The sequence below is a fragment of the Rhinolophus sinicus genome, linkage group LG02 (assembly GCF_036562045.2).
Source record: "Rhinolophus sinicus isolate RSC01 linkage group LG02, ASM3656204v1, whole genome shotgun sequence".
In the NCBI taxonomy this organism is placed as follows: Eukaryota; Metazoa; Chordata; class Mammalia; order Chiroptera; family Rhinolophidae; genus Rhinolophus; species Rhinolophus sinicus.
Genome location: NC_133752.1, coordinates 39,697,865 through 39,724,724, shown reverse-complemented (window position 1 = coordinate 39,724,724; position 26,860 = coordinate 39,697,865). Strand labels below are relative to the sequence as shown.

Here is a 26,860-nt window from a genome sequence, read left to right as displayed (position 1 = left end):
CATTCCAGTGGAGTGTAGAAGATATACCCTTTCTGTTTTCCTAGGTTAAGTTCAGAAGAACTAGATTCCCAGTACTTGTCTACAAGTAAGTGCCTAACGTTTTATGACCCAGGTGCAATGTTTCTCTAGTTTCAAGTTCAATGTATATATATATATATATATATATATATATACACACACACACACATATATATGCATATATATGCATAAATATATGTTTAATAATAAATATAAATATATATATTTATTTCCCTTCCCAAGATACAGTATGTCTTTTCCAAAAGAGACTTGTGTAAGATTCCAAAGTGCATTTTCCCTATGAGCTAGCTCATGCTTGACCATTTTCTTTATGTCTATCAGTCAGTAGATAAAGCATTCAATAAACAGTCTGTCTGTCTCTTCCCCTTCCTGCCTCCCTCATTCTTTCTCCCCTCTCTTTGTCCTTTTCTCTCTCTCTCTTTTTCATTTTGAGTGTAAGCTAAAATTCTATCCATGTTTCATTTTAAAAATGTTTTTGCTTCTCACGATTGCTCCTGTTTATCTGCATGGATTGCTCTTATGTTGCATCTTTATCCAACAAGAGCTCACCTCCCACTGCCCCTGAGCTGCCTGGTGTTTGAGCTGTATCTTCCAGTCCTCAGTGTTGGGATCTGCGCAGTGATGCATAGTGAGGACGACGGGCCGGGTCAGTAGGGCTCCTAGAGGCCCACAGCTTACCACAGGGGTCAAGAGTGTCTGCGTGTCTTCCGTGGGTGGCCTAGGACGAGAGCAGAGAACAGTATCAGTGACATTTCCATCCTATTTCTGTGCTATGTACTCTTTGAGAATTTAAATCTAAAATTGAACAAATAGTTTCTTCTTGGAGTTTATTTTTGGGGGTGATAGTGACACAGAACTACATGGAAAGGCAAGCGCTTTATACCAAGACTTTGGTCTTGCAGGACTGAAGGTCTTTATGATAACAGTGGATATGCCTGCATCTCTTTGATCTGCTTCCCTCAGACACAGGTCTGCCTTTGGTGATGTCCTCTGAATCCATGGACGGATATTTTCAGGGTGTAATGAGAAGGTACAGAGTCCTTAAGAGGCAACAGAACCATGTTTTCTGATAACACTTGTCATTGGTCTCATAGGGTTTTAAATACTTTTGTGGTTATTTTAGGACCTAACTTGAAAAATACTTTTTAAAACATCACTTCAGAATACGGACACCATAGAGCTAAACTTCATCCAAATGCTTTTTTTCCCAGGAATAATTCAGGCTAGTATGGCACATTCATTCATTCAAATATTACCAGACAGAATATATAACTCTTTCTACAGCATTTTAAAATGAAATATCTCTACTTGTATACTTCAGACTCTGAGAGTAGGGGAGTAAAAACCTTAAAGATTCAAAATCTTTATCTCATAGGTTTTATTTTAATTCCCTTAAACTCTTTCCCTAATAAGACTGTAATCAACAAGCAAATGGATAAATGAACCTGAGCTATCAGTTGGTATGTGAGGAAGTAGTCTCAAGGTGTTGAGTGGATTGCCCACAGTCCCACAACTACCAGTGCTAGGGCTAGGACTAAAACCAGTGCTTTCTTAACAACAGTACTCAAAACTACTCTGTCAGGTAGAGTGGCTTAAGAAACCAGAGAGGCATAGAACTTTAGAGGACGACGGGCCCTCAGGGTCAACAAGTACCACCTTCCATCCAAAGCAGAAATCTCTCTACAATATGCTGACATGCGGTGGGTGTTTTAGACACACCCAAAATTGTGGTCCACCATTACTGAGGGTCTCTCATCTGTTACCAACTCTAATTTACAACATATTCTTACTTAGAAAGAACACAATCTGCTTTCCTGACACTTCTCTTCACATATCCTTGCTCTGCTTTCTTTCCACTTTGGCATGAAAGCCTTTCAAATATTTAGAGATTTTTATGGTGTCTAAAAAGTTTTCTGTATTTCAGATCAAATATCCTCTCAATTCTCCAATCTTTTTTTAGACTTTAGCTGGAAAAGCATAGTTTCCGTCTCTCTCCCTATATTTTTAATCTTCATTATATAGATTATATAATCTTCACATATAGATGTTTGTCTGTTTCAATGTCAACTAAAATGGGGCATCTTGAAATGAATGTAACACTTAAATAGACATTATAGAGTCTAGACTATTGCTTTGATTTGGAATATGGAGTTTGATCAATACCCTCAAAATTGTTGCTTTAGATTATTCTCAATCAAGTAATTATTTATAAATATTATCTAGCAGGCTTCAGTTAGATGGAAAGACAGAGATAATATGGTTAAGCATTGCCTTTATAAAATGAGGTAATGAAGCCCCAAGAAGGTCGAGCAATTTCTTAAAGCTAACAACTCTGTGTATTCCTAAAACAAAATGTCTTAGGCTAAGTCTCTATAATTCTATGGTTGCAATGATAGCTTTTGAACCTACGTACAGAAATTTATATTTAGCTATTTAATTACACCTTAATAGTTTCAGGGAAATTTCAGGTCATCTATTTCTTAATGCTTAGTCTTTCCCCCAATTATTGGCCACCTTTTCCAGTCTTTTATCCTCCATAAATCTGATATGCCTGCCATTTATGTTCTCATTCCAATCACTGATAACATTGTAATACAAGAACAGGATAAAGACAGAGACTTTTTCAAGGACATCACTTGAAACCTCTCTCCACTCTGACATCAATACTTGGAGTTATTTAATTCAGCCTAATATAAATCCATTAAAATATACATTGTCCAGTTCACATCTTTCCATTTTATTCACATGGATATTACAAGGGATATATCAAATTCCTTTATAACTTCAACAGACAATTGAAATGGATTTTTGTGTGGTCAATCTACATTTTATGTATTAAATACTACATAATTTAGAAGTTAGCTTATATCTATGGCCTCATTTAATACTCAATGAGTGATGGAGGTTGTCACTAATTTTTTTTTTTTTTTTTAATATTGTTGAAAGACAATTCTCTATGGATGTCTCATGCTTTTGCATGTTCCTGACTATCTTTTCAAGGTGATTACATAGCAATTGCCTTGGAAGATGAAGATAGTGCTTACCTCTGGAGTAAATGGCAGGCATATCTACTTCCCATTATAAAAGGCCCAGGTTACCTAAGCTCAGGGGTCCTTTCTGGAGTGCAACCACTGAGTGTGTAGATGTCACTGACCCCGTTTGCATCACTCTTTTGGAACTGGGGTTCAGGAAACTGGCACAAAAATGATGATACTCTGGATGCTACGATTGCTATGAGTAATAAACTGTCCTTTGTCTCTGACCAGGAGTCTGTGTCATGTAACAGCATTCACAAATCTGTGGTAGCTCACAAGTAAATCTTAGAGATTCTTCAGTTCTTGACAAATATCATCATCAGTTCTGAGGACTCAACTAAAATTTGGCACAGTTTCCCCTACTAAAACTTGGCTATCATTGCTTCCTCTTCTAAAATTCTAAAATTTCCTTATTCTAAAATTTTACTAGGATCTCAGCAACATATGGCTCTTCTTTCCTTCTATTTAGAAAATCAAAACAACTTTTTTGTCTCTTTTTAGTCTGTTAATACTGTCTCGATTCTACTTAATAACAACATAGTTTTATTAAATCAAAAGTTATTGGAGTACTTGGAAATGTACTTCTATATGAAATCTTAAGGTTATTGGCAGCTTGAGAAATCATTACCGTCCCCTTTGCCCCTCATTTTCATTTCCTCTTAACCCAGTTTTTCCTCCTTCCTTCCTTCCAGTCTGAAATTCATTCTCTTAGAACATGAGTGAAGTTTTGCTTTCATTGTGTCATAGCTAATACTACACTACCTGGGTGGCCAGATGGCTCAGTTGGTTGGAGCGTGAGCTCTTAGCAAAAGGGTCGCTAGTTCGATTCCCACATGGGCCAGTGAGCTGCGCCCTCCACAACTAGATTGAAGGACAATGACTTGGAGCTGACGGGCCCTGGAGAAACACACTACACTCCAATATTCCCCAATAAAATTTATTTTTAAAAAAGTACTGCACTACCTGCTCTGAGCTTTTTAAACTCTACTTTTCCTACCTGGGCCAAAAAAAAAAAAAAAAGCAATGATTGTGTTTTCCTGAGCACTGTTCTTACCTTTTAGTTACAAATATACCTTGAGAAGTAAGCATTAAACTTTTAAGGAAGGAGACTAAAGTGGAATCCATTTCAAGTGGTCCTTGCAATACAGTTGGGGATTGGAAACATCTGTCTCTCAGTCTGCTTTTAGCAGTCTGTGCTTGAGGCAGAAAGAGGAGGGGTTCTTCTCATCACTGAGTTGGAACAGAAGGAAGAAGACTCCCTGCTGGGACGGGGAGCTGTCAGACCTGTGCTCTCCACACACACCCCTGGCATGCAATATTGATGGGTGCCATTCTTGGAGGAGGGACAGCAAGAGAAAGAAGGAGCGGTAGGTGTCAAAAGAATTTATTAAACCAGTGAGGTGCAAGAACATAATAAATAGGGAAGTAGTGAAGTGGAATTCATAATGGAATGAAAAACAAAGAAGAAATAATGATAAGAATCTTTTTGTGTTTTAGAGATTGAAAGAAATAGTGTTGAAACTGAAAATATTTCCAAGCGTTTATGGAAGGAGTGACTTTGGGATGGTTAAGATTTAACTATGTGAAACCAAAGGTCAGAGTGTTTAAATTCACATTTTCATTATTTGCACAAAGGGAGGATATTAAAATATGTGAAACAAAAATAGTAGAAAATAAATATAAATAAGTCTGATTCATGTTTTTACAAAGAAGGGTTTGACTACTTTATGAGTCATGTGTTGTCTAAGCTATTTAAGCTAACACTATATAAATATTAATTGCAGATGATATGGAAATGAACACAAAGCAAAAATTACCTGCAGAAGCAGCAATTAAGTAGAAATTCAGTAATGCATAACGATTAAAATTGTAAATTTTCAAAGTCCAGCAAAAATAATATTACTGTAAATGCTGGATGGGTTCTGAGGCCTCTGGAACAGTTCTCAGAGAGGAGTTTTTATTTCCTGTCAGAGATATTTTTCTCATCCTTTGCTTGCTATTATCAATGAGAACTTCTATACAAAAGTACGTAATTTACAAAACTTTCACAAAAGCAATTGCATTGGCTGCCCACAGCACTCCTTTAGGTAGTTTGGGTCAGTATTTCTGTTACCTTTTTTTCCAGAAGAGGAAACTGGAATCTGGAGATATTAACACATTTGTCTGAAGTTGTACAGCTAGTCACAGGCAAAGCTAGAGTTCAAACACGATCTTTTAGTTTATCGCACATAATGGTATATTTTGGGTTGTTTATTTGGGGGTTTGGGGCCTTGAAAAATTTTGTCTGTTTGCTATAGCAGGTTCAAAACTGCTTCTTGAAAAGAAGCTATCTCCATCCACCTCTATGTGGAGATGAGATGCCTTCTAATGACAGGCATGTCTTTTGTCATGCCCCTCAGGAGGCTCATTATATAATATTTGCACTTTACGTATCTGACAGGGAATATCTAACTCACTGGCTATCAAAAGCTTAATTGAGGGCAGCCAGTTGGTTAGAGCGCAGTGGTCATAACACCAAGGTTGCCAGTTCGATTCCCACATAGGCCACTGTGAGCTGCGCCTTCCACAACTAGATTGAAAACAATGACTTGACTTGGAGCTGATGGGTCCTGCAAAAACACACTATCTCCCAATATTCCCCAATAAAATTTATTAAAAAAACAAACAGACAAAACAAACAAAAATTGCACTACCTGCCCTGAGCTTTTTAAATTCTACTTTTCCAATAAAAATTAAAAAAAAAAAAAAGCTTAATTGAGCAACAAACAAACAAACAAACAAACAAAAATTATGGAAGCTGCTTAGAAAGGCCAGGCCAAAATCTATCCTAGGTATTGTGACCTGGACTTATTACTAAATCCTTGTGAAATTATTTTACTGAATTTATACTAGCACCTTATACCATCTACTTATGTTGAGGAACACTAAAAGAAGCAGCCCTATGAAACTCATTGCTGTTTTTATTTTAAGGATGTTGTTCATTGTATTAACAAAATGTTTTCTTCATGAGGAACCACAGGAGAAATCATTTAGCTTCTTCCGGACATATTTTTTTCCTCATGGACACAGGGATCTTGTAACTCACCATGTTTTTCTCTTGAAAACTTTGAAGTAGTAAATTCATGATCTATTCCAGGAAATATGCTGGGAATTACACCAAACATTTTATATTCTAACTGCTAGCCTGACTTTATCTTATCTTTTCTAATTTTATTTTTCCCATTTTTTGTCCACTTATTTACATTTTCTTCTTCCAGTGAAAAGATTGTGTTTTCATAATTCTTGAATCATTTCTTTGTAAGTAGGATTTCAATAAATAAACACTGTGGAGAACAGTGAGAGAATAAGATTTAATTATACCTGGACTTGTCTCCCTCCCACTTATATCTTTAATCTTTTTATAGCTGTTCCTTCAAAGGAGGAATTTAGGACTCTATTTAAAAGGAGAATACCTTGAGTTTCACTGAGAAATAATAATGTCAACCATTTACAAAGTTGTAAGTAACATGTTAAAATAAATGAAAACTTTTCGCTAGTTGATTACCTACATAAGAGATTTTTGGCCCGCTATCCTAACACGTTACTTTATTATTTATATTCAGTAAACATATGTGATAGTTTTAACTACCTCACCACTAATTCATACTTTAAACTATTCCTACTGTATGTCATCCTTAAAAAAAATAATACCTAAAGACTATCAATGTCCTGCCGTTAACACATCTAATAATTATTCAAATTGTTATTCTTTCTTTACAATTTAATTTTAATAATACCTCTGTCAACCACTTCCTCCATCTTGAAACCATCTTTACCTTTGATCTTTTCCTATTACACGTACCATCATTCATGCTTTCATTTAAAATAGTCATTTGAGGAGCCGCTATGTGGCACCACGTGTGATGCAAATTCTTTACCTGCCTTATCCTTGCATGTTCTATTTAGTTTCACTCATCACACCCAAACCATAAATACTAGGAATATTTCCCAAATTATTTCTCCCAGTTTTCTTCTTTCTGCCTCTGCACTTTTACCCTGGAAGGATCCGCTCACCAGTGACTTCCCATCTGCACATGTAGCACAAATCCCTTATCTCCACTTGCACACATCGTGCACATCTAACTCAGAATCTATCCTTTTCCCCCTCGAACCAGTTGATGCTTCTGACCTCTTTCAATGCTCTCACAATTCTCCCAGTGACCAAGGTTTGATTCCTAAGTATATATTTTGTGTGTGTGTTGCATCACTCCTAACAGTTGATTCAGAAATATATTTCACTTTCCATTCTCCAGGCTCAGGCCTGGCTCTATCCCTTCTCTGCACACTTAGATTATTGCCACAGCTCAACCAGCCATCCATCCTTTAGGGAAGTTTTTCGGTTCCCTCTACGATTCATCCCACACACCGTCACCAGATCAATCTTTAAAAAGCACTGCTATTCTTGTATCACTTGGCTGCTCAGAAACCTTCCATGGCCCCCTACAGTTTACAAAAAAATGTTCTATTTACCTTTATCTTTGGAATGTCTAAATTCATTTCTTGGCCTTTTGAGAAAACTGCTAGGCAAGTACAGGATACAAAGAAAGGAAAATGTAATGCTCATATCTTTAATGCAAATTGTTTTTCAATAAACAATGACAATGGGCAAACAGTCTTTAGTTAGGCTCATTTTATAAAAAAAACTTTTACTGGAAACAAGGCAAAAGAGCCCATATTGGTGCCATCAATCGTGGCAATTGTATCCACAGAGGGAAACAGGGGCTTTGCAGTCTCTCCAGGGGCTTTGCAGAGATCTGTAAAGCAGGGGAGAAATCACGAGCACAGCCTTGCAGCTCTGCTCCCTTTTGGTCCGAGACAGCTTGTCCCATCTCTGCAGCTCATTTAGGCTGCTTATCTGCCATTCAGTGCTTTCTCTTAGAGCGCATTTGGTAATGACAAGGCCCCTCTTTTCACATTCACTATGCCACATGTAATTAAGTTCACGCCTCCCTTTGGACAGTTCACATCAGCACATGACCAGCTGGATACCATCCAGCTGGAAAAACACCCAGTTTGGGATGCAATAAAGGGAATCATAGAGAAGGAAAATGGAGAAAAATAATCAGAATTTTCCTAAATGCCTTGAAGTAACATTCGTATCTCCTAACGTCCTTACAGTGTCTTCTCTGAAAGAAGTTCTTTCTTACATCATGTGAGGATAGAAAAGGTCTTTAGTGAGTAATAGAAAGAAGCTGTGTTCCAGAATGCACTGTAATAAGAAGGCAGAGGCTTGAGTCATGTACTCGTGCGATGGAGGATGGATGGCATGTGAGAGAGTGAGCAGAAGAGCTTTGCGGTTGAGATAACCTGGGTGTGAATTCCGCCTTCCCTAAATCGTTAACTGTGAAAACTTGGCTATGCCACTTAGTTTCCCCGAGCTTAGTTAGAGCTCAGCATAACTTGCAGAGAAGTAGGGAGGAATAAATGAAACCAAAAGGATGCTGAATAAATGGTAGGTATGCTTTGAATTATCACTATACCATGAAACACATTCTTGTCATTGTATTTTTACAAGAAAAAAAACGCATCCAGTTCACAACAGAAAATTAGGGAAGAGAGGACTTTCTCATTTATTTGAGATAGTTATCTTCTTGTGTCCCCTTGTGCCTATTTTCTTTTGAGATCTGGAGGCTTCTCGAGCTTTATTTTATAAACAGACCTTCTCTGATGCACACCAAATTCAATAGAATAATTCCCTCTGCACCTAACTTCAGGTGGAAGGCGTAGCAAGGAGGGATTTAGTTTCCTTTTCTTTAGAGTCAAAGGCAGAAGAACCTAAAAGCAGAAGTGTCTAGCTTTAATCAATTTTCTGTGTTCTCTTTCTTTCATCTAAAATGTGCAATTATACTGGTGAGGGTGCTGACTAAAGGACGGGAAGGCAAACGATGGGAGGCAGGTGAGTACACACATCTTTTTAGCTTCAGCAGGCCCCTGAAGCAGCCCCTTCTGATGTGATCTTCAGACAAAGATAATGGTGATTAGATGGGAAATAAGAGACCATGAACACCTCATTGTTTTTCAGTATAAAGCACCAGCTAGTACTCATTTCTGTTTAAACAAAAATGTCCATGTTGGCAAAGACCTTGAGGAATGGATGTACTAGTTGCTAACCTTGACACTGGACAAGAGAAAGAAAAAATAAATTCCAAAGAGATCTTAGAGCTTGCCAATTTTCATTTCTGTTGCTACTACAAAAAAAAAAAAAAAAAAAAGGCTCTGAGGGCCCATGAATGTTACTTTGCATTGAGAATGAAAAAATGAATATTTGATGTGAGTAAATATAAGCCTTTAGTGATTTTTCCGTTGCTCAAATATAAGGGCATGAGTGATGCTCAAGGAATTTTATTATTTTGTTAGACAGGCTTGTGTTTATGTAGGTGAAAGTACACCACCAGAGGAAAAAAAATGTTCTGGGTCCTACAGATTATAAATATCAGTATCTCCACCTGAGAGCATGATAAAAGAGTTTTCAGCTACTGAAGAACAAGACTAAAAATGGATGTTTTTCTGAGGCTGAGAGAGGGGAAGAGTAAAGGTATAATGCGTTATAATGATAATGTAGTTCTACATTTGTAGAATTACAAATTACAAATTACAGGGCTGAGGAGCTGATGCGTTTCCCCTCGGGAAAAACAATGAAAATTACATGTAAGGATCTTCATTTCAACAACATCTTTTATTTTAAAATCACTGTGTACTTCAGAAGCATTAATCAGTCAGGCCTCTAAAGCACTATTTAACACAAGCACTTTATATGGGAACTAAGCAAGAAATAATCATGTATAATTTGTTAGAGGCCAGACTGCAAATTGAATTAGGACTTCTAAACTCCTCTTACTATTTTTACTTAAAATAACTTCATCTTTATGATTATGACACTTTCAAAACAGAGCCTTTTGAGTCAATCTAGCATTAATCAATCCTAGATCCATTTAGAAAGGCACAGTATGGAATTCATAGGTGATAAACATAAGAAGGAAGTCGATAACATTTTAGTTAGAGAGAGCCACAAAAAGAAGAATCTGCAGGTGAGAATAAAGTGCTAGGCTGAGGTGAGGGTGGTAGGTCAGGAGCTAGAGGTTGTCTAATTCTTTGTAACCTTTAACCCTGTAATGGGAACAGGCTGGAATCCTGAGCCAGGCCATATTAAGCTGATGTCTCTATATCTACCCACATATCTCTCTGGACAATCTATGGATAAGTTTATGGCCATTTTTCAGCTGATATGGCCACATGTCCACTTGGGAAGAGATCTCTGGCCTTCCACCCATACTCAAGATCTTCAAAAGTGTCTGGAGCCTCAAAGATGCAGAGAAGTAAAAGCTGACCTTTCACTAGTCTAGAAAAACAAGAGTATGCCAGAAGCAGGGCACTCAAGACAAAAATACGCTGGTTTTATTCTTTCTATTGTACAATTCTCCTCCAAGTCAGACATTGATAAAGTCAAGTGCACCAGAAAAAGCATATTTACCTCATATTTTCTTTCCTGTGTACAGTCACATACATTTCGTAGACTCTCCCTTGGGGAATGGCCCCAGCGGGAATCAGCAAGCTTACTCCTGAATAGCAAAAGAGAAAAGCAGTCATATAAGACCTATGCATCAAACGGAAACATCACAGAATGCCTTTGAAGCAAGTGAAAGGGAATCAAGGAGATTTTGTGGCTATGCAGCCATACGCCTGCTTTCTCTTTAAAGGCATGTAAATGTTCATGGCTGCCCTGCCTCACATCCTTACTGGCCTTGTTACCACAGCTTCCTCTGACCTGTTATGAAATTATTTAAAGGAATCATGTAAATTTTTAAACTTTTGTTTTATTTAAGGAATAGACAGATGGTTCCACTGTTGTTTTCCTTGTAAAAGAAGGGGCAAACGAACAACTGTTCTTAAAATTTCCAACAGCTGTAATGATGAATTGTTTGTAATTAAAAAAGAAAAGGAAAGAAAAAAAGAAATCCCCACAAGAGTCAAAGTCAGAGAAATACTAACCTCAACAATATCAAAACACATTTATTTCTGAAATAGCTGATTAGAATCAGTGTTTCTCCGTAACAGAACAATAATTGGTGAAGAAGTTCTTTTATCATACATAACTCCAGAAAGTCAACAGTAACTGCTAGTTTCAGTCACAGCAGGGCAAACAGGTTTTTACTGACTTGAGAATTAGTGCCATTTTGACTATTGGATTGACGTCTGTTCTAAGTTAACAGAGACTATTACAGTGGTGTGCCTGGAGCTTGCATCAGAATCATCGGGAGGACTTGCTAAAACACAGATTACTGGATCCTACCCCCCCCCCCCGAGTTTCTGATTTTATAGTTCTAACAAAACTGTAAATTTTTGTAGCTCTAACAAGTTGCCAGGTGATGCCGATGATGGTGGTCCATGGACCACCCTGTAAGAACCACTGTCATCTTAAAGAGTAATTCAGGGTGGGCAGCAACCTGAAGATACTGGGCTCCATGTTTTTATTCTTTAATAAATGCGGTTTATTTCAACTCAATAAAAATTTATGGAGCGTCCTTGGGAGTACAGTGTGTGGCACTGTTGTGAATGCCAAGAAGTAAAAGATAGTGTTGTTGTCTTTGATTAGCTTATAATTTAATTTGCAAGGATATGGAATATGCCAAACGAGTGGAGGGCAGTAAGGAAACTTGCCCGACCACACTGGAAAGTCTTGAGAAGAAAGAATGGAGCGTTAAGGAGGACTAGTTACTCAAACGCTTTTGTATAACTGACAATGTTGAGTCATGGCCTTCTTGAGAAGGAAAGCAATGTCAGAGCTGTGGTACTGTGAGAAGTGGGACATCACACCAGTGCAGAGAATGGTTTGTGGAGGCACAGAGTGGGAGCAGGGAGACCACACATGAGTCTACGAAGTCTCGGTATTTTTCTTTTTTCCAATGGGAACAATAAAATGTACTTTTATGTTTGTTATGAGGATGAAGTGAAATTATAGATGTAAAGTAGTACATATAAAGCCTGATACATATTAGGCAATAACTGTTACTCTATTAAATAAAATAGTGTATGTAAATCACCATTGCTTAGTACATAGAAAGTATTTAACACACGTTGGCTCCCTCCTTTTCACTTGATAAGCCTTTATAATAATTCATATATGAAAAAGTGACAGGTGTAGAAATGGGAAGGAAAGGTAGAATCTAGTGAATATCCTTTAAAAAAACAACACTGTCTTAAGAATAATATAATGGAAGTATCAATAGAGTATATTTTGATCTATTCATTTGATAGACTATTAAAATATATTTAAAATAATGATTTTAAAGAGTACACAATAGCATGAAAATTAACGAGAAAAAGGTAAAATGTGTTTTATATAATATATAATCTCAACTATGTAAAATATGTCGAACAAGAAAAAATAATATTCCATTAAGTATTTCAATTTATTAAAATAGGCTTTTAAAGGTATGGGGCAAAAATTGTCAAGGCACTCAAATGGGGGACTGAATAAGAGGAAGAATCAAAGACAAGTTCATATTCAGACTCAAGAAAAATTAGTAGTAGATTAATTGGCTGTATGGCTGTTTACAAAAGAATTTATTATATTCTTTTCTTATGCTATGTGAAGGCTTTAGGTCAATTAAATTGTTCTTATTGCTGTTTTTACAAAATACTTAGTCTTGTCCAAAAGAGCTAAGGTCGATTCATAGAGGAATCCATTAACCCTCTTATCACCCATAGTTCCAAACCCATTACTACTCTTGATTAACGACTACCAAATTTTAATCAAACACTATCAGTCATTAACTTAAATTCACCACTTAATACCTTTATGAGGCTTATTATATATAATCAGATAACTAAATAATAGACTGAAAACAAAATAAGACTACAAAAGGACACATGATGAAGCTGTGATTCTAGAGAGATATATCGGAAGTGGGAGTGTGTACCTTAAGACTGTGTAATAAGCGTTAATAAATGAAGATTTGATGTCTATTATGATGTCCTCTGATCATCTGAAAATTAGTATTCTGAAGTATTGGTTCCTATAGTGAATTGGAACTGAACCGACTGATATGTTTTCTAATTAATTTGTCCTTTTAAAGTGAGATGATAAACAGTGAGAGCTTCTGGCTTGATGTTGCCTTCTGAAGCTCTGTTAAAAAGAAGGTTAATGACAGTTCTAAATTACACCTTGGCAGAAAGTTGTGAGTATACTATTCATAGGGGAAGTGTTTCCAGAGTTGGTTGGAGGAAGACAAATGGCTTTGCTGACTTTGTCTGAAGTGATGTTGGTTTACATTGAAAGTAGATTTGGGTTAAATAGGCTACATTTAACTTTTCAGGCCTAATGAAAACAAACAAATAAAAAAAAGATTTGGGTACAAAAATATTTTTTCCAACTCTATTGTTGCAGTTTAAACCTTTAGGAATTACCTGAATTAGGAACAATAAGGTGACCCCCGAGAGAGTTGAAGGTGCCAAATGCTGTACAGGATGGATCAGTCTGCCTTGCTAGACTCTGATTCTTCAGGTTGAGGGCCTCATTCTCCAACAAGGACTGGGTCATCTGAGGGGATAGCTTTGATGCAAATTCAGAGAGGTCATCTTGGGGGGTGACAGCACCTGAGGTGTTGTACACTTTGATTTTCAGGTTAGGCAGTGGATCCAGAATTGGAGAGTTGGTCATTGGGATTTTGTCCGATACATCATGCAACGCATAGACAGGTCCTCTGTACATGGCTGCAGCTGATGTGAGGTCTGGGGGGACTGCCAGGAGATCTAAGTCAGAAAGAGAAGGAAAGTCCACTAGCATTCTCCACTCAGGCAACTTACATCAGTCAGACTCCCCCTGAAGCTTCCTGAGCAAAAGGAAAGCAACTCAGCGAACATTAGAGACGTATACTCCAAGGTTACATCAGGGCAATTAGATAACTAGGATCCATGTTATTATTGGCTACAAATAAATAGACAAGTTCATTGTATATTTTCCTTGAAGTCTACTCACAGCTTCTAGTGTATTTATCAATTTAAACAGATTAGATTCATAGACAGTGATCCCACTAAGTAACTATAGGTAAAAATTTCCCTTCTCTATACTGGATTTGGACTTATCTGGAGAATACTGAATTTATAGCAATACAAGATGTCTTGTCAAAAGGGAAAAAAAGGAGACTCAAGAAATCACGCAACCAATCCATGTACTCTTTTCAAATAAAAGTTAAAAAGTATAACAGAAACCTGTTAGAAAAAGAAAAAAAAATTCACGCGCCTTGTCAATTCTCATTTGTTATGTGAATGAAGGTACTACAGTAATCAATAAAATAGACCAATGTTCCTTTCCTCATGGAGACTACATTCTAGCTGAACTGGATGATTTCACTGATTTTGAAGCCACACGGGGAGGCTGCTTACATGTGTAAGTCGCAGGTGTGAAGTGCAATGTCAACTGACCTTGCCTTGCTGCCTTGATGTTCACAGGCTGAAAGCCTCCATTGAGTGCTGAAGAGTCAATAATATCAGACTCAAAGTCACGATGATTCTTCCGATATACAAATAGGGCCACCACTACAGAGATGGCCAGGCAAACGATCACGGCTATCACAACGCCAACATACAGAGCGACGTCATCTGAGTCAGGAGCAGCTGGACAGGGGGTGGGCAGAAGGAAACATTGGACTGACTGACTGGTTAGAGACATTTCCCACAGTACACATACATATTGCTATAATTTTTTTCAGACATTTATTGCCTCTTTTATAGGTTAATTCCAAATCTATTTCAAAAGCTATAGAAAACAACTTTGGTCTTTCAGTGGAAAATTATCTCTGATTTCTTTTCCTTTCTCACTCTGCATCTATCCACCCACTCATCTATCTTAAATTGGGCAGTGTAACAGACCATTTATTACATGGCATAAAAAGAAACTGGAGCTAAAACCATCCTTGACCCACAAGACTCAAAAGTTTATTACTAATTTCAGGGGGAAAGTTGGGAAGGTGGCTTTGAATTCACTGAAAGTTCTTTAAAACATAAACACTGTGTTAGAAATACCTGGCTTGTTCTGAATCTGTATGTTTATCGAGCCAGAATATTTTCCCAAGTATCATTCCAAGTCATAAAATTACTTTCCATAATGAAAGGGAGCAATCTTTCTCATTTTCCCCTAAATCAATGAAGGGGTGGGCGGGAATGGTGTAACTAAGCAAAACAAATATTAGGAACAAACATGTTGAACCTGAAGGGTGTGCTTTCAGAAGACCCAGATCTGAGGAGCAGAGGTTAAAGCCGGCAACTCCAGGCTTTTGATACAGACTCAGTATTACCTGTGAGAACCCTGAGCTTCTCACGGTCTCTTGTCAGATAGTCACATCTGAGCTACTCATTACTGGAATAAAATACAGCTCTACGGTGTGTGGAGTAAGATAAAGGCCTGGTTCAGTAATCAGAAAGGTCAGACTACCCCTGAAGGCAATCGAGCATTTGACCACACAGTGTGTGGTCAGTTGGGGGGGAGTCTGTTCTTGGGTAAAGCAAGAAGAAAATTCCTACAAATGTTGCTTGTTGCCTTGGTGGCATAGCACATGCGTGGAGCCAACTGCAAAAGGTGATAGAAGCTGATAATCAAAACAAAACAAATAAAAAGAAACCTTTACTGAATCCCATAGACATCTTTAAGTTTCTGTTTTTAGTGAAGTGAACTGAAGGTGCTTGCACAGTAAAAGGTGATTAAACAGGTACTTCCAGTGGTCAACCACAGCGCTTTTACGCTCAATTTTATATACATGTGCATTCTGGGGGAGACAATTCTGATTTGTAGGTCCCATGACCTCCTAAGTGTAGAGGAACCATGACTGTCTCCTAAGACTCACAGCAGCAAGGTTCATGTGGTGAAATGACTCATCATTTAGATTGCCCATGGCTCACAGGGTCATTCACATTCTTACGCCATGAAATCTCTGATACACTGACAGTAAAGAAAGTCTCTATTGGAAATCGCTCCATCCCTTTTAGCATTTTGTGCTTAAATGTACAGTATGTGAAAGCCTTTTTTTTTTTCTTTTTAAACTACTGTCTTTCCCCCAGTTTCCAGAATATCTGCTTTTCTATCAGCCAAGTCAACACTGACAGATCATTGCAGAAAACCAGTGACATCCCAAACAGCCTTGATTGTGTTAGACCTGCTTTCAAAGTGCTGACTTGACTTTGCTGTTGGGTTGTAGTTGAGGCCCAACGGCTGCGTTCGAAACTCTGGTCAGAATTTTATACTGAAACCCTTCATGTTTTACTTTACCAGGCTGTAATTACATGCATGATTTCTAACTCAATAGGTCTGCATTTTCTCAACGCTTTACTTTTTAGCGTTTGAACCCTGCCCTTTATTTATATCAGCATATTTCATGGTATGTTTTGTTAGCTACTGGGACTCAAGCTTTGGATAGTAGGCTGATAGATTTTAAAGCTGGCAGAGACTTGAAATGACCCTTTCTTCTCTTCAGCGGTGAAAATCTAATTTGTTTTTCATGTTAGAATATATTAGGCGCCTATTTCCTATGTGCACATCTGTGAGCTAAAGAAAGGTAAACTTGAACTGGGGGCAATAACGTTAAATGATTATTCAGCAACATAAAAACCAAACATCAAACTTACAAGAAAATCCATATTCATTCTGGGTTCTCTGTTCAGTTGAAATAGGATAAATGAAACCTTGAAAAGAAACAAAAAATGAAACAAAAATAGGAACAAAATCAAATTAATGAGAGAAACAAAATGAAAAGTATGAAAAATGGTTAATTAAAAGAAAAGGAATAGAATTCTGCGGTCCTTTAAAATTCTGGTTCAGTACAGAATTATGATTTTGCATCTCCTGTCTGCTCTGGAGTCTCAGGAAGAATTAATAAGCAGGCAGATTGAATTTCAGAGCAAAAACTGGTCTCGAGTCACTAACTTTGGAGTGCTTAAAGTCTTCCTTTTATTGAGCATAAACTCTAATGGATCTAATTTATTTTAGACATCAAGGGTCATTAGCATAAGGAAAATCTTTTTTCCTTATCCCTGCCATATGCTTTAATTCCCAGGACATATTCAGTAAGGCTCTAAACAGGTTTTTTTCTTTTTCTTTTTTATTTAATCATAACAGCTTGCTCTTGGCCTAATAGAACTGAAGAAGACCTGTCGTCATTGGTCAAAGGTTAAATAATCATTTACTGAGCTGAGCCAAGACCACCTCTCCCCTCTCCATCTCAAATCCACTTTTTGGATTTTTTGTTGTTTCCTGCCCTCTCCATTTAATAGGAATCCAATAGGTTTTGCCCACGGACTGAGCAGTTTGTCAATACAATGGAAACTGGATGCTTTTTATTTCAAATCACTCACAAATCAATAGGGCCTAGAGGTTATAAGGTTATTTATTTTAGGGCTTCATAGGAATGGTGCAAATTGGGCAAAATAAAAACCTTATCTCAACAATAAATGCAGAAATAACACTAGCGATTTTTCTTTCTTTTTAGTTTATTCCAAGGTAGGAAACTGAAAATAACAATAGAAATAATTGGGAGAAAACATTTAAAAAATGGGAAGAGCAACTTTTTGAAATAAAAAAAAAATCTATGGGCGTTTTAGAAGCATAACTTAGAACTGGCACCTGCTGTTTCCTAATATTTAATATGCTTCAACATATGAGTTAATCAAATGATCCAGCACCATTTGGATTAATCAAATGAAGATGAATAAGTAGCATGTGAATTAAACTTTCTTAGCAATACTCAAGGGCAAAAATGTAGAGAACCTGCAAGAATTATAATTAATTGGTTTCAAATTAAAGGTGTGTAATGCTTTCATATTAAAGGCAACTCTAAATCGTGCCTCAGGTAGTTTTTTTGTAGTTTGCAGAACACTCAGTTCTGACAAGCTATTTACCTATTTGGGGGAACTAATTCTGCAGAAACATGCAGTCCTACCTTAATGAAAAAGAGGTTTGCTGCAGCACAGACAGGTTTGCTCTGAATTAATCTTTAATGCTTTATTTTAGAGCAATGATTGCAACCTCCAACTCAGTTTTATAAATATTATATTCCTTATTCCAGTTGTCTGAATCCATTATTAGGTTTGATTTTCATTTTTAAACACTTCTCTCTGGTAATAACCTTTTTCCATTTGTATTCCATGAACTCAATAAAAAGACATCTGGGACATACACGGGCACTAGAGAAAAGGTTATTTATTTTTGAAACCCAAAGACTGAAGACAACACAAGTTCACTGCTAGGAGAGGAGACCAGATCACTGATATTGTCATTTTCGTAGGGATGATGTTAAGTAGAGGGATGCCAAAAGATTTATTTTTTGCAAGTGAGAGGGCCCAGAAGTTAGTGTAAAATAGGATATTTGGAGAGAGTCTGATGTTCACCATGAAAATTTTGATAAGAATCAACAAGGACCTGCTGGAGTAAACAGAAGAGCTGTGACTTATAAAGGGAGAAGCCAGGTGGCCGGATAGTTCAGTTGGGTAGAGAGTGGTGCTCTTAACAAGGTTGCCGGTTCGGTCCTCACATGAGCCACTGTAAGCTGTGCCCTTCACAGCTAGATTGAAACAACGACTTGACTTTGAGCTGACAGGTCCTGGAAAAACACACTTAAATAAAAAAATAAATAAATAAAAAATAAATGGGAAAAACAATAAAGAGAGAAGCCTATCTCCTGAGAGATAGAACATGGTCTGAAATTCTCCCTGGGAAGCAGCTCTGGGGTTTCCCTGATTTTTATCCCTACTTCCAACAGACTACCTGTTCTTGACATGCAGACCAAGAAATAATAAAAAGATAATTTTGTAATTTGGTTTCAATCTCAACTTCCCATATTTATGTAGATCTAGCCCACTCAATAAATATTTTCGTTCCTTACATTTCATTTCACACACAGAATTGGAATCCACCCATTCATTCATTTATTCATTATTTAACAAATGCTCTTGAACCCTATTATATGCTGGATTCTATACTAGTCATAGGGGTGAAATGACAAATGAGAAGGAGAAACTCCCTGTTTTATTTCTAGTTTAACAGAACATAAACAAGTAAACAAAATAACCAATAAGGTCATTTCAAATGCTGAAAAAGTCCTTTCAAAAAATAAAACTGAAAAATGTAATATGATTGGAAATGAAGGGGTGATTAACTAAGGGAATCAGGGAGCAATGTTCGGTTGAAATAAAATCTGAGCTGAAGTTTGAACAAATGAGGAAACATCAGGAGTGGACAATGTTTCATGAGGAGGGATAGTAAAGCTAAGAGTCCTGACATAAAAACAGCGTGGTTAGAGGGCAGTGAGTGAGCAGGAACTCACGCACTGAGGGGTGGGCAGAAGGCTGATCGCGCAGACCTGGTGGCCCATGATGGGGCGTTTGGATGTTCTTCTAAATGAAATGCAAATCCTGTGATCAAATGTAATTTTGAAAAGATCACTTTGGTTTCTCTATAGGTAATGGAGGGCAAAGTGACAGCATTTTATGGATGGTTTCTACAACACATGGCTTAGGAGCTGTCCATCAGGAAGTGTTTGCATTTGAGGTTGTTTGAAGATAAAGTAAAATAAAATATAAAATAAAATAAAATAAGTCTCACTAATAGTTATTCCTCCTAGCCAAACTGTTATTTTGCTACATGGGAAAATTTAAAACAGACCAGTATTCAATATCCTCACCAGCGGTTCGACATCCTAATTTACTCCGTTACAGGAACACTGATAATGAGTTTGGGAAGGTAACGCTGTAAAACTTTTTCCATCCTTTTCAAAACATTTCTGGAACTACAGAACTAAAAAGATCACTGAGGATGCTGGGAATCAGAAAAGAAGGGGATTACTGTTCCATCCCCTAAATGAAAGGAACACAGAATCACTTTCTAGAGTTTGTTTTTACACTTCTCCATCTGATCCCTCTCTCACAGAACAACGTGGGACATCTTCCTCAGCTAATAAGGTGACCCTGCTGAGAGTTGTCCTAGCTATAATGAAAAATAACATCTCTAGCAGAACACGGTGCAAAATAACTGTTTTGTGTCACTATCAATAGCCTGGTACATAAGTTAGGGATTTCAGTGAACTTTCCTACTACTTGAAAATAAAGCTGACTGAAAAAGCACCACAGCTATCGGCCAAGGCAGTGAAATTGAGTTTTTCAGTCTTGTGGACTTCAGTTTGAATCCTAGCTCTGCCCCTTCCTTAACCATGAAAGCTTCATCAAACTATTACACTTCTCTAAGAACCAGTTTTCTATGTAAGGGGATAGGAATAATCACATCCGTAGGGTTGTGGAAAGGATAAACGAGATTTGTAAGCTGCTGGTACATTGCAAGCAATCAATAAATGACATCTCTATCAATATCATTGTGATGCACATTACAGCTACACTAAGACACTGCGTTCTTAAGGGATTTTATTTGTAGAGTTGATGCAGCCTATTACTTAATGAGTGACCTTAGGAAATTTGTTTGAAATTCAGGTTCCCTAGCTATTATAGAGACAAGGAGCCCAGTTTTTCTTAGACACCATGAGAAATGCACTCTTCTAATTACTATATATTATTTTACCCTCTCCTTTTTAAGAGGTTTATTCCTGACCTTTGTGGCTTCTAGCAAAGGTATAGTGGTATGTTTCAGAAGCAAATTTCCAGGACCAGAGTGCAACTTGATGCTAAAATGGTTTCTCAACCAGAGCTCGTATCACTTCAAATGGGGTAGGGGAGGTGTTCTATGGTTGTCATAACAATTAGGGGGTTATTTGTGGCATTTAGTGAGTGCAGGCCAAGGTTACTGAATGTGCTGCAATGGGAAGAAGAGTCTTGCCATGAAAGAACTGTCTGGAACAAATGCAGCTCCATGGATAACTTTCAAAATTACTTCTCTTGGACTGACTGATAGAAGGAACATTGGGCACCGGGTTCCAGGAATGCTGCAGAACATGCCTCAACATCTGCAATTAAGGGAAGCCAACCCAGAGCAGTGCTTCTTTTTAGGAAATGCCTCACACTCTGACTTTTTTCATTCATCCTTTCTTTCTTCCTTCCTTCCTTCCTTCCTTCCTTCCTTCCTTCCTTCCTTCCTTCCTTCCTTCCTTCCTTTCTTTCTTTCTTTTTTATGGTAATGTTATAGAACATGTATTTTTCAATGGAGAGATTTTCCTGACCTGGGAAAATAGGGATTGGAGGAACTTTCTGGACAGAAACTTTAAGTGAATGTGTGAACAGTTTGAAAATCAGAGCAAGAGTAGGCTGTCTTAAATAATTAGTGAAAGACTCCTTTTGCTACAAAGCCATCTCACGATTGCTTAAAACATCATTCTAACAGGTTATCTAGTCCAACCTTTTTCCAGATGCGGAAACTAAGTCCCAAAGGTGAGAAGTGTTATTTTAAAGTTACCGAAAATGTTGAGATTAAAATTTTGTTTCTATATCTCCTGTCCGTAATGCTGACACTATAAGAGTTTTGCATTGTCCAACTCTGGGTCGCCCCATTCACTTTGGACTTAGATCTGGACTGTAAATATAACAATTTTCTGGCTGATGGTGGTAAAGTGACTTGGGAAAGAATGACTTTTTCTGATTTTCACAAGGTCATCTTTTAGACTAGCGGTGGCATTGCCCATGTTTTCCAGCTAATGTCCAACTGTTAAAAAAAAATGAATCCCATGGCCAAGTATCTCAAAAAGGAAAGAGACTTTCCTTGGTTTTATACTGAAATAAGTAACAACACATCATCCTTAAGTATGTGGCTCATAAGTGCGCAGTAATAGGTCTTCTTGGTGGGTTTATATTTGGGAAATCTCAGGAACAATGCCAGAAACCAAGTGTAAATCTTCATTTCCCTGAATAAACAGCAACTGCTTTGATTTTTCCAGTCTTTAAAAAAAAAAAATTCCTGCCCTATGGATGATAGATCATAGCCAAAAATGATCACGCTTTCACGAATAAATGTTTTAAAAAGCTAAGACAAGCTGCTTCTATACCATAGATAATATTCTAATAGAAAAAAAAATATCAAGCAAATCTGCTGATATGAGAAATGTCAGAATTTCTGAACATCACTGGCCAGGTTTAAATTCCTAAAAAACCAGTTTATGCCCTCCTAACTTGCAACCCCCAGAATGGTGGAGCTGAAATAGATCAGTGATTAGAATTTGCTAGTCTAACCTTTTTGTATCTGCAAATAAAGAGCAGGAGCATGGAGAGGTAAAGGGACTTGTCTAACATGGCAAAGCTGGTGCCACAGCAAAGACAGGGTCACATCCCAGCTCCTGAGCTCAAGCCCCAACAGTCTCTGTAATTATTGACTGGGCGTTAATCAGTAGATTTAAATGAGGAGAGACAAGGCAATAATAGAAAAGGGCTTGATATGTTGTTCATAGCTTACTTTGCAATTCAGTGATGGAATTATTTAGACTATTAAATACCTCTCCATTTAAAACATTACCATTGATATTCATGAGAAAGCTAAAATAACAGAGACAGTTTTGAAAGAACTTCAATCAAACAACTTCCAAACAGTATCTTTTCTTTTACATATTGGGCAAGTGAAGAGGTGCACCAAACATGGGGATTTCTACTCTAATGTAACTCAAGAGCCATGCTAGAATAATGTAGTTGTTAATGTATGATTATCACATTGTATTTGCCATAAAACCCTACAATAAATAAATATTTAAAATAAAAACAATTCTTTTCCTCAAATGATACTAACAGGAAAGAAGGAATAAACATCAATAATCATAAGGACACTACCCATCAGAAGAAAATCACATTTTAAAGCAATAAAGACTGATAACCTGTTGCTTTCACCATCCAAAAGCCCACGTGAAAAAAAAAGGAGTATTTCAAAATGAGACAGATTTAGTTTCATACGTTGGTTTTGCACTAATTTGTCACGGGGATTGGGTGGGCTGTTTCAGTTTTATGACTCAATTTCTTCTTTTGTAAGACAGAGTTATTATTAGGGGATTATCAAAAGTTCTGTGTGTAAGGTTATTTTTTTGTACTTTCAGAGTTTTGTTATATTGAACTCAGGTCAATTTTGCTTCAGATGGGAGTCAGTAGCAACTTATGCCATGGCCTAGGTCAGTTCATTAGGCAGAAAGTGAATGAAAATAAAATGACATCTGTGATTCCTTTAAAATAAAATATATGTGATTTTTATGTCTACTAAAGTTTGAGAACCACTGAGCCAGATTTAAGGAACACCTAAAAGGAAAAACTTTCTGTCTGGGAATGAAAACTTTCTGTATTTAGATTAGCTATCAAATTCCAAGCCAAAAGGGAGATGGGTAGAGTTTTATAAAGTGTTCTTGCTTGCCTTCAAGGTTTATTCATTATATTTCAATATGGAGTTACTTCTATGACCTTAATACATGTAAATAGGTTTTATGGTATTGTGAAAATTCAGTAAAATAGAAGGTAATTCAAATCTTAGATGGGGGTTAAAATGTAAATTATGACTATGATATAACTCAATTATAGTTTTTAAAAGCATTAAGTGTATTCCATAAAAGTACATGTCTGCACATCATCAGGTTTTGGTTTATTTTTAGTCATATTTATTTATCTGAACTATGCTAGACAACTTCAAAAGATCTGTCCTCATTTTTACTTTCCTAGCCTTAGAAGAATCCATTTTTTTTTTAAAATTAAAGTTTATTGGGGTGACAATTGTTAGGAAAGTTACATAGATTTCAGGTGTACAATCTGTAATACATCATCTATATATCACATTGTGTGTTCACCACCCAGAGTCAGTTCTCCTTCCATCACCACATATTTGACCCAATTTACCTTCTTGTACCACTCTCTTCCTCCCTTACCCTCTGGTAACCACTAAACTATTGTCTGTGTCTATGAGTTTTTGAAGACTCTCCATTCTTGATAGATCTCCCCTTCTCCTCAATCTGGCTGCTTGGTCTTTCTTTTTGCCAGTGACTTTACCCTAAGCCAAAATATGTGATTTTTTTCACCCCAATTACATTTCTTCTGATGCATGTGTTCCTATTAAAAACCTCAAGGGCCATTCAAAATAAACATGTCCAGGTTTTGGTGTTTTGCCTTTTTAGTCAGTTCTTATCTAGTAATCCCATCAGGACAGCGCTAATGATGTCAAAGGTCAGGCCTGTCAAAGACACTCAGGTCATTTATTAGAATTTACCACTCTTCTGAGGGTTTATTTATTGACAGGGGCTTAAGAACCCCGACTATATGCACACATAAATTCTAGCACCTGACAACAAGAATTGAAAATGACATTTGCTTTCACTGATGTCAGTTCTCAAAATGGTTGTGGTAATTGGAGCTCCAGACTTCACAGGACAGGCAGCCATTCTCACTAAGGGGATCCACAGCTCTGTTCCCGGAAGTAACAACCACAACCCTCTGAAATCAAATAGTAGGGAATTTGCCTCTCAGGATATAAAAGTCTTATCTCGTGACTCACAGGAGATGAAGAATAAATGTCCGAAATTTAGCTCAACAGGTGAGTAAACGCAAACCCACAGAGCCGCTGCCCAAGTGTTTCTAATGCACTAGGCTGGATCCCTATCAATGTTCCTTCAGAAGAACAATGAACTATCAAACCCGAAGGCAATGACATTGTAAATCTATGGTAGTAAAGACACCTGATAGAAAAATGACAAGCCTGATTTCCAGCGTATATCACCATATCTGCTGGATTTTTAGGCAAAAAGGAAACCTAATTGAAAGCTCTGGCCCTGCTCCTATGTGATCTGGAAGGAATTCACACCCTACTGTGGTTGTGAAAAGTGGCACGTTTTTTGAACCCCTAGGAGTTTCCTTTCCATTATAGAAGCTGAAGACCTTGCATTTGTCCTCTTACACTAATCCGTGTGGGGGCTCCTTAGGTGTTCAGCGAGTCTCTGTGGGTTACAGTTTCTAACCACATCCCTGCTTTCAAAAGCAGGAAAATGTTTTACCAGAAAGGAAAAAAGCAAAAGCACACCGCAGTTATTATACCGGAGACAGCAGAGAACTGTGTTGGGCGGCCAGTCCACGTACAGAATATTTATTTGCCAGCTGGGACAGGACGCCTATACAAACACAGCTATGACATCAACTTCTTCCAAACTAGAGATAAAAGCATTCACTGTCTGACACTCACACTTATGAATTCCCTATCAAACTGCTGTGTTGACAAGAATTTCACTGGAAACTGACTAGCACCTTCTCAAATGCCTGCGACAGTGGTTAGAAACACATCATTTGCAAGTCAAGAAAAGGGTATTTGTAAGGTAAATTATTTCCTCACATTAAAGGCACCTGGGATTCCGGAAACCTGGTATGCAGTGAGTCCACACCACAATTTACACACCAAGTTCTGCCACTTCCTCTGGATGTGAGAATTAATGGAAGAGCTGTGTGACATGTAAATTTTTTAATGAGTAGAAAGTGCTAAATTTGCAGACTGCATAACATTTTAATTTCCCAAAGTCAGGAAGTTCACTGATGCAGACACAATTTCTTGTTTGTAAATTGCAATTTTTAATTTGTCTACTGTGATGTAAACCCACTTCAGCAAGGAGTGATTTTAAATTCAGATTTGAAATGTTACATATCACTGTATGGGACGCCAATCTTCAAATTGGATTAAAAACGAAAGTCATAGGAATAGAGGCAGTAATGTAATAATCTAGTTGCATATATTCATAAATATATATAAAGCACCATTTCTGGACTAAGCCATATATATATATATATATATATATATATATATATATATATATACTCAGATTGCAATTTACAAAAAGAAAAAGTAGGCATGGATTAAAACATTGTATGCCAACCATGACAAAGTACATCTTATTACAAATTCATTATAGAGATTATAAAAGTTAAAAGTTGTCAGGTCTTGGTAATACCATTGTTTTTCAACATAAAAAGTAAATATACTTATTTGCTTAGCATTTTTGGAGATTGTCCTAAGTGCTCTTTTTCTAACTGTGTCTAGGGTTTTTTCTCTCTCCCTCCCCCCCTCCCCCCTTTATTGCCTGAACCATTTTATGTAAATCCTATTTCAAAACCACATGGCAAACCCATATAGGGGCTACTTTCATATAAGTTTAGGAATGATATAAAGAAAGTTAAATGGATACACAGCACAATGAACCTTCCATTACTGCTTTTTGAATAAAACATATTATTCTGTAGTATTAGTAAGTAAAACAGTCTAACCTGTTATTAATGTTAAGTTTCTCATATCCGACATATCAGACAAGTGTGTTTAGTTATTGTCAATAGTAAAAAACATTCCTCGTCAATCTATACCCTTTCTTGTTCAATGCAATCCACACCACTTAGCATACCAAAGGACTCCAGTTTTTAAATTGTTTTTAAAGTTAACAATGTGCTTAACCAAAAATGCCCAACTTCTTTCTGGGACATTAAGTGACTGATGGTTTTTAACTAATCATTAATACTGCATTCTAGTGAAAAAACACCAATTTCTAGAAGTTCTTAATTTGAAGGTGGTGTCTCCAATGTAGGAAATACTTTTTCAGGCCAATGTTGATATATCCAGTGTAATAAATATATGACATACATTACACTTCAATATCAACTAATATGTATGAATGGCCTAAAAAATTTAGTAGAGGTAATGAAATTGCTTAAAGACCACAACCTTGTTTCACAAATGAAATTACACAGCATCACATAATGAATCCAATTTATCAAAGAGTTTAAGAATAAGTATGTTTGCAAAGTGTATATAATAGGCAACTGGGAAATAA

The 26,860-nt window shown here is 37.0% G+C and overlaps 1 protein-coding gene across 2 annotated transcripts in view; it reads right to left on the bottom strand.

Annotated features, from left to right (window-relative positions):
* The window catches only part of UNC5C (unc-5 netrin receptor C), a 368,160-nt gene that overhangs the window by 33,159 nt on the left and 308,141 nt on the right, over nucleotides 1–26,860 (bottom strand). The window contains exons 8-12 of one of the 2 annotated variants that reach the window (XM_019741124.2): nucleotides 16,734–16,790; nucleotides 14,538–14,729; nucleotides 13,521–13,865; nucleotides 10,585–10,672; nucleotides 589–757 (exon numbers count right to left, since the gene is read on the bottom strand). In XM_019741124.2, coding sequence (XP_019596683.1) covers nucleotides 589–757; nucleotides 10,585–10,672; nucleotides 13,521–13,865; nucleotides 14,538–14,729; nucleotides 16,734–16,790 — 851 coding nt within the window. The remainder of the gene's footprint in view (nucleotides 1–588; nucleotides 758–10,584; nucleotides 10,673–13,520; nucleotides 13,866–14,537; nucleotides 14,730–16,733; nucleotides 16,791–26,860) is intronic. The other variant, XM_019741125.2, reaches the window with a different exon arrangement.